The sequence below is a fragment of the Vombatus ursinus genome, unplaced genomic scaffold (genome assembly GCF_900497805.2).
Source record: "Vombatus ursinus unplaced genomic scaffold, bare-nosed wombat genome assembly UNPS02007284.1, whole genome shotgun sequence".
In the NCBI taxonomy this organism is placed as follows: Eukaryota; Metazoa; Chordata; class Mammalia; order Diprotodontia; family Vombatidae; genus Vombatus; species Vombatus ursinus.
This window is the reverse complement of record NW_020947062.1, coordinates 10,157,479-10,166,512: the sequence shown is the minus strand read 5'-3', so window position 1 is coordinate 10,166,512 and position 9,034 is coordinate 10,157,479. Positions and strand designations below refer to the sequence as shown.

The 9,034-nt window shown below is 35.6% G+C and overlaps 1 protein-coding gene across 3 annotated transcripts in view; it reads right to left on the bottom strand.

Moving 5' to 3' along the window:
- The window catches only part of TECPR2 (tectonin beta-propeller repeat containing 2), a 145,532-nt gene that overhangs the window by 105,967 nt on the left and 30,531 nt on the right, over positions 1-9,034 (bottom strand). For all 3 annotated transcript variants that reach the window (XM_027849260.1, XM_027849262.1, XM_027849263.1), the window contains exons 3-6: positions 6,348-6,476; positions 5,719-5,850; positions 4,005-4,162; positions 1,127-1,436 (exon numbers count right to left, since the gene is read on the bottom strand). In XM_027849260.1, coding sequence (XP_027705061.1) covers positions 1,127-1,436; positions 4,005-4,162; positions 5,719-5,850; positions 6,348-6,476 — 729 coding nt within the window. The remainder of the gene's footprint in view (positions 1-1,126; positions 1,437-4,004; positions 4,163-5,718; positions 5,851-6,347; positions 6,477-9,034) is intronic.

Genomic DNA, 9,034 nt, shown 5'->3' with positions numbered 1-9,034 from the left:
TTTCCTCCCCACCCCAAAAAAGAAGGAAAATGAAGGGCTGTTAGAGAGATGAAATCACAAACTAGAGAGAAATTGGGGTAGAGAGAAAATAATTTCCATTCAAATAAGTGCTGTTGTTGGAGCTATGAATCAGTACAATTTTATTTTTTGACCACTGAGATCCCTGGTTATATGCTGGCAAATATCCCAAAAAGGTCAAAGACAGAAAGAAAGAATCTCCACCAAAATGTTTACAATAGCACATTGTATCAGCAAAGAACTTGGAAACAAAATAGATGCCTATTGATTGAGAAATAGCTAAAGAAATTGTGCTGCATTAATATGATCAACTATTACTTCACTGTAATAAAAGATGAATATGAAGAAGCCAGAGAAACAAGGAAAGACTCATGTGAATTGATGCACAGTGAAGTAAACAGTACCAGGAAAATAATGTGAAAAGAAAGAACAATAAAATATAGAGGAAATACTATGAAATTATAATGATCAAGCAAAAAGGGGGTATGAGGGGCAGCTAGGTGGTGCAGTGGATAGAGCAGCGACTCTGGAGTCAGGAGGACCCGAGTTCAAATCTGACCTCAGACACATAACATTTACTAGCTGTGTGACCCTGGGCAAGTCACTTAACCCCATTACCTAGCCAAAAAAGAAAAAAAAAAACGCAAAAGGGGATATGAGAATGTCTCTTTCTTCCTCTGTTGCAGAAGTGGGGGAGGATGGGTATGGAACACTGCATATGCCATTGAAATGATATGTTATTAATTCTACTGAACTACTTTTCTTTCTTTTTTTTTCTGTCTTTATTATAAGAGATGCCTCTCTAGATAGGGGAGAGTGGAAGGTGGAAGTGGAAAGTAGAAAATGAAGGTGATATAAAAATTTAAGATACCAACAAAATTAGTTTTTCAAAGTTTTAAAACCATGAAACAAAAATTATAAATAGAAAAATTAGCAAAGCATTCCACGATTTTCCATACTAAGTAAATGGAAAGAAGAGGCATAGCAAAACAACAAACACTGCATAAATGATATATCGATATCATTAAAGGAGAAATGAGACAAAATAAAAGTCTACATACTAACAATCTCTCAACCTAAAACACCTACACACAGTGCCTTTACCTACCTGATTTATAGTGTCTAATAAATAAATACTATATTCATTCCAGCTCAATACCCAGCCATCTTGAAAGAAGCATGACACAAGCCCTAGGTGTTTCTCTGATGTGCAACTTCCCGTGTCAGCTGGTTCAAGTCGAGGATACAGTTCAAAGGGTTTTACTCCTCCGGCAAACACATCTTTTAAGATAAATGTAGCCTGAACCGTTCCATGGACATCAGACTTCCATAACCGTAGCCCAGGCCTTGAAGCATACAATGTGAGGTCACTTTGCTTGCACAACCCAGGAATAAAACATGCTCCAAATTTTCCTGTGCTAAAATTAAAGTGGGGAAAAAAAAAAGAAACCATATAAGCAAATTTGATTTGGGATTACTACCATTATATAGTTTTATCAAGCTAAGATTTGACCAGTCTAAAGTGAGGTTCATTTTTCCCCTTTATCACTTGTTTTGCGTTCATCTTTTCCTTCTGTTCTCTACAGGGAAGATGTCAAAAACATTAACCTATTAAAATTCCTCAAACCACCCTCTTTAAAGTGTCACATAAAATAATTCTGGGCCTAACGCTTAAAGTGGGAGTGTTGTCCTTTCATTTCTTCAAAGTTTATCAATATCAGGACTACTGTGAAATACACAATTAACGTGTTGGCCAGATGACCAGTCTGTTTCAGTACTCATTTAGAAGTTACCCATTAATGTCATTGGGATATAGTGGAAAGAGTATAGGCTTGGAGTAAAAAACCTAGCTAGGTTCAAGTCTTAGATCTGCACTTAATTAGCTACTTGACTGGTCAAATCATCTAACCTCCCTGAGCCTTTGTTTTCTCAGCTATGAAATAAAGATACTTGCCTTACGTGTGTGTGTGTGTGTGTGTGTGTGTGTGTGTGTGTGTGTGTGTGTGTGTGTGTGTGTGTGTGTGAGAGACACCTATGCAGCAATAGCAACAGCACCACCAGAATCATCCCAACACTGCAAGCTATAGAATGGTCTTTAGTTCCTCTCTCTCTTCCGCCTTATCTTCCACTAAGTCCTACTGATTATTCTTCTGTCATACACCCATGATAACACTAATTAATTCCAGAGAACCAGAAAGTTGTGAAATATTTTGTATGCAATTTCTTCTACTGGGTCACAGGACTTAGATCTAGAAGAGACTAGAGATCACCTATTCCAACCTCTTAATTTTATAGATAAGGAAAAATGCAACACAAACAAGTTCAGTGACTTGTTCAAGAACATACCAGTATTAAGTAACAGAGACAGGATTTGAACCCAGGTCTTCTGAATCTAAACACAGTGCTGTTTCTATTAAAATATTCGTAGTCTACAAATGAGGAAAACTAATCGGGGGAGGGAAGGTGTGTTGGGGGAGAAGTAACTTTTCCAAAGTGTCAGTGACAAGGCAGGGAATAGATTCCAGATCCTTGACTCTTAGTCCACCGTCCTTTCCCCTGTACTACATAGCTTTTCTCCCTCCAGTCCTAATTCTATACCAGGCCCTAGTCAAGTCACCACTGTATTAACATCCCTATATTCAGTTCCTTGAGCTTTACAAGTCTTGTTCATTTGTCCACTATTCACATTCATTTTATACAATAAAATACTCGACCCTCAATGTCGTACTGTCCTTGGGGTTTAAGCCATATATTCAAAAGATGAAATCACTTAGGCATTTCTTTTTTATTTCAGCAGCCTCAATGATTTGTCAGGCTCTTTGCTAATTAAATCTCATTACAAAGAGTTTTACACAAAACTCTGCTCTAAAATGAAGATCATCAGAACACACTTTTGGTGAGATGACACTGAAGTTTTTTTAATGGCAGAACTTCAATTCAACATCATGTCTGATCACTGAGCTCAAAGGAAGAATCCCTTCAAATGATAAAAACATAAGTACAGCTTTATAGCTAATCTTCTACAGATGGTATAGAAGAGGCTCCTGTTCAGATACGAGTTGGAGTAAATGACCTCTGAGTCCCTTCCACTTCTCACATTTTGTGTGCTTATGAATATTACAGAAGGAATTCTCACACTAAACAGGAGGCATGGCAGAGTACAAAGACTGCTTGAATGAGAATCAGGAAACCTGAGGCTGAAAGTTGGTCATCCTCTTCAATAGCATGTAAGGACAGGGAACTCACTTTATCTCTTCAAATATCAGTTCATCATCTGCTAAATGGGGATGATAATAATGGCACTACCTATAGCACAGGGGCTTTAAGAGGAAAGCACTTTGAAAACTTTAAAGTACAATGTAAATGTAAGCTAGTATTATTAACTGGTAATTTAAACTACATGACTTTTGAAATCATGGAATAGTGGGTGCAGCTATAAACTCTGATGTAATGTAATGTAATGAGTGTAAGCATCTCCTAGGTCAACATTGATCTATGACAGTCTCTTAGAAAGAAAGAAACCCCATCTCCCCCAGGTAGTACTTGTAGATTACACAGCTATCTTAGGCTTTCCCAAACTTGATAAGGGGAAATCAGACAAATACACATAAGAAATCAAATAAAAGACATAATCCAGGAAATTATGACTAGAAAAGGAGGTAGGTAGGCTAAGTGATATACGGAGGTCAGTGGATAAGTTGAACAATCTAACTATTACAAAGGTCCTCATGAAATGCTGAAAGTTCTAGGGGAAGGCCTTTAGAACAGTGGGAAAATCTTCCAGAAGGGTTTCAAGAGCAAATGGATAAGAATCACACAGGATGAGGAGTAGTTAGCTCATGTGTAGGAGTAGACAATGGATTCACACTGATGAAATCAAAGATACAATGAAGTATCTGAACTTACTGGACTTACTTCAAAAGATCAAAGTAAGGACAAAGTTCTGACCCAATAGAGGTGCTCAAATTAAGGCATATATATCTTACTTTTTTCTTGGTTGGGTTCCAACTTGCTTGACAGATTTCTCTTCAGTGTAAAAAAGCAGACTTCTCTGTAAGGTAGAGACCAGAAGAACTTTCTGGCTATAATCTAGTTGTACAATTGAAGATGGTTCTTCTAATACCAAGCTGGAGTTGCAGACTCCCTTACAAAAAAAAAAATTAATAAATACACCATCAATTTTGAACTAAAACATTCTAACTTTGATAATGATCATTCTTGAAAACTAAATATGCTTGCTAATTCAGAAATTTAGTATTTGAGTCAATTTACACCTTGAACCTCATGCTTCAATACTTTAAACTCTGTGGCTTCCCATTCAAAATAATGCTTTTGAAAATTCCTTGCTGGTGAAAACATGGATAAATTAATTTTTACCTCATAGTATTTTCTTTCAAATTCAAAGGGAAACTACCAAGTAATATACTACTATTAGCCCATTTACAGCTGAGAAAATTAGCTATTAAGTATGAGAGCCTGGAGTCTAACCCAGGTGTCCAGGGTTCTTTCTACAAAGTTACAGTGAGACTCTAGCTTCACATCTGTTCCATAAGATGCTTTTTCCCACACTGCACTTCTATAATGAGAAGCTCAGAATCTCCAATCATCTCAAAGTGACCACAATAAATGAATTGGAGCTATGTGATATTGAGCACTATACCTCAAGAAGAGTTTAACTAAAATTACAATAATTTATATTTATGTAGTACTTTAAGTTTGCAAAGCACTTCCACTATTATCTTATTTGATCCTCATAATCAACGTCTACTATGTTTAGGCACCATGTCCTTAGCTGTGTGATAGAAGAGCATTATGGGGGAAAGTATAGCATTACAACAGATTTGCAGTAGAAAGATTTGAGTTCATGCTTCCACCACCTACTAGCTGTAGGTTCTTGGATAAGTCATTTCATTTCTGAGCCTCAATTTCCTCATTTACAAAACTGAAACAATAATTGTCTCACAGGGTTGTTATAGTCAAAAGAAAGAACTGTGTAAAATGTAGAATGCTATAAAGAAATGCCCAACTGCTCTTGTGGCTGTGAAGGTGGGACTAGGAATAGTTCTCTTAGAAACCTCCTCTGCCACCCCCAGCACCTCACTCCTGCTCCCCCTCCCCACTGGGATGGGGAGAAGGCCATTAACAGGGTTTGTCAAGTGGCCAGTTCAATATCCACTGAAACCTTGTCTACTTGTCTACAAAAACGACTTAGGGAGTGTTTTCTCTCACTTCAAGGAACCTTCCCAAAATAGTGGACCCAAAGGGAAAGCCTTATACGTTCCATCAGAGATGCAGGCCACTCTCTTACTGAGAGAAGTTCGGTTTTATAAAATATCTGAAGAAACTTTGCAATAAATTGCTATATAAAATTTGAGATTAGAATGGTATTATTCGTAATAATACTTAGCTGATGGGGGCAGCTAGGTGGCACACTGAATAGAGCACTAGCCCTGGGGTCAGGAAGACCTGAGTTCAAATCTGATCTCAGACCAGACACTTGACACGTACTAGCTGTGTGACCCTGGGCAAGTCACTTAACCCCAACTGCCTAAAAACAAACAAACAAAACAAACAAACAAACAAAAAAAAAGAATACTTCGCTGACTGGCTAAAAATAAAATTCTGAGTTTCGGATTTAAGGCTTTACAATAAAAACATAAAGGCTAAAAACCAACATTTGTAACCTTTAAAAATATGTACCTGGTCAAGATCCAAAGAAGAAAAGACAATTTTCCCTCTGTCATCTCCAGAGAATAACTTCATGCCATTGGGACTCCAAGCCAAAGCAGTAATGCTATTTTTGTGAATACCAGCTACATCAAATCTCCGAAGCTATGAAAAAATGTCAATAAAATACATGGAAAAAAAAGAAGCCTGAGATTATAAGGCTTAAGACATGAATGTATAAAAATCATTCATGTGTGGATAGGGAGGACTGAAGGGTATAACTTATTTCTCTTCCACCCCTTGTTTCTGGCAAATCAACAACCTTCATCTACTTATTCATAGTTCTTATTGCCACCCCACATCCAGTTCCCAAACAAGTGGGGAGAACCAGTCTCCACATCTCTAAAATGAGACTACTAATGGAACTTATACTTAAAAACATTAGAATCAGGATGTCAATCTACACATCAAGCATCTCAGTCTGGAATAAAATGTGTACCAGAAAACTTCAAGGCGTTTTGCATAAGCACTTTAAAATTATTTATTATTAAATTGTTCTGAATACTTATTTCCCAGATGATAAAGCATTAAAAATAAATCCATTAAAATCCATCAGGAATTTGCCAAAATGTGTAAAATATTTTAAAAGTTTTAGCACTTACCTGTTTATTTCTACCAGGCAATGAAGACACAAGCTGAAAGACTGCAACCCTGCCTGAGGCTGTGCCAGCTGCCACAAGATCATCAAAGCAGCTTAAGAGTTTAACAACTGTTATAGATTCAGTTTTCCCCTAATGAAGTAAAACAAACCTGTCAAACTAGGGAAATTGCACTCGGCTAAGCATTTTAAAACTAAAAAGTAAGCAAACATCACCAACATAGCAGCAGGCTTCACTTTGATGCAATATATGCTAGTTTAATTAACAAAAGATTTTGTAATAATTGATAACATTTATATAGTGCTTTAAGGTTTACAAAGCACTTTATAAATATTAGAACCTTATTTGTTCTTCACAACAGCTCTGTACAGTAGGTGCTATTATTATTCCCATTTTACAGTTAAGGAGACTAAGGCTGATGGTGGTTAAGTAACTTGCCTAGAGTCAAACAGTGCTACTAAGTGTCAGGTCTTCTTAACTCTGAGTCCAACACTCTATCCACTGTACCTTCTAGATGACCCTGAAACTGGAAGGGATCTTAAAGGATCTTAAGGGATCTAGCACAGCCCCTTCACTTTGCAGATGAAAAAACCAAAAGTCCTACCTCCCACCTGTGTTAGTTTATATATGTGTGTGTGCATATGTGCATACATGCATGTGTATATGTGTATGTATATGTGTGCATATACATACACACATACATATATACATACATATATGTGTATGTATATGTGTGTGCATACACACACACACATATATGGCATATATGTGCCATTTTTATTATCAGTAAGCACCATGAAAATATTTATTTTGTCTCCCCTTTTGCCCAGCGTGGTATTTTGCAGGCAATAGAAACATAATAAACCATTGCTGAATTCCTAGGGGGCAAGACTATATCTTTTTTTACATACACATATACTGAGTACTTAGGTCATATAGTAGCTACTCAAAAATATTTGAATGATTACTATATTTCTGTATGGAGATCAAACTGATAGAAATGTGGTAGACAGGCATCATGACCAAGAAAAAAAACAACGAATTAAATGTTTGTTGAAATGTAATGAATTCAGGAATTAAGAAATTTGAATTCAAATTCAGCCTCTATTATTTGTTATATGACTCTAAGCAAGCAAGTCACTTAACCTGAGCTGTACTTTTTAAAGCATTCTGTAAAACATAAACCACTGTATAAAGGTGAGTTATTATTATTAGTCTCTACTATCTCACTGAAAAGTCAAAATTTTACTTTTTTCTGTCTACAAAACACAAATTTCTGTGATTTTTCTGTGTTAATTACTGCCAAAGTAATGGAAGAGGGGGCAGGGAAAGAAAATAGATTCATGTAAATTAAAAAATTTTTAATTAAAAAAAGGTTTACTTTCATTCTCTACTGAAAGACATAAAATGTTTGGATTTTTAAAAAAATTATTTATCCTCATAAATGATAGATAAAACGTTCAGACCTGGAATGGGTCTCAGGGAGATCTAACTTCATTTCACAAATGAGACAACAGGAAAATAGAAAGGGGAAATGACTTTACCAAGGGCAGAGAATAAGCTAATAACAAAATTGGCATTAAAACTCAGATCTCCTGACTTCTAGTTTAGGAATCTTTTCACATCCTGCTATGCTTTTTTAAAATACAGTTTCTAGAAATGCATTCCTATTCATAATTTTGCTTCAAAAAATAATCAGAAAACCACTTTCATGAATAATTTCTTTTAAAATTTGGGCATAAAATTTAGGGGTTTTCTTTTTTCTTTTTTTTTTTTTTGAGAAGAAAAAATTAGGCTCCTAAGAGCATAAATGTTGCGAATTAAGTTTCTTTTTTTATGGAACATATTAAGGTTGAAGTCATTCAATAAACATAGATTTTCCCAAAAAAGGAAAATTTATAATTTACTTTAAGCAGTTTTTTAACAAAAAATTATCCTCTGATTTGAATCACTAACCCACTATGTGACCTTTGAAACTTACTTTCCCTTTATGGGCCTGAATTTTCTCAAATATAAAATTAAGTACTTGGGCTAGATTTATGTCATTTATTCACTTCATTTCATTTATTCACCTACAAAAATCTATTTTCTCTTCTTCCCACCCTCCACCCCTTTAAAAAAATGAAAAAGAAACTGGGCTAAATTTCTAAGACATTTTTTAATTCTAACATCTTGTGGTTCTAGGATTCTGAGATCCCAACCACCTCTGACAGTCTATGTTTCCTTCAACTTTGACATCCTACAGTCCTACAAACATAAATTAATAGTTACAAAAACATGAGTAAAAATTACATAAAGGAGTCATAAGCATTACTCAATCTTCTTTACTGTCACTTTTATTTGATAAAACTTGTTTCCATTAAAATATTACATACTTGATTAGCATTATGATGCCAATAAAGCAATATATGATCTTCAAATCTAAGTCTACAAGGATTAAATTCAGAAAAGGAAGCCTCTTGGCACTGATATGAATGAACATCTGTCCTCTGAAAAATAAGGCCATAAGTTTTTCAGATTATGATTCTGATCTCTAGGAAAGCAATAAAACATGGTGCAGGCAGGCAGTTTTTCTGTTACAATCTGAAAAAGGTGGCAGTAGTTTCTGTAGCACAGACATAAATGGCCCATTTTGGTGGGCCAAAGGTTAATCTTCACTCTGAACTGCCAACATTACCAAATACCTAATA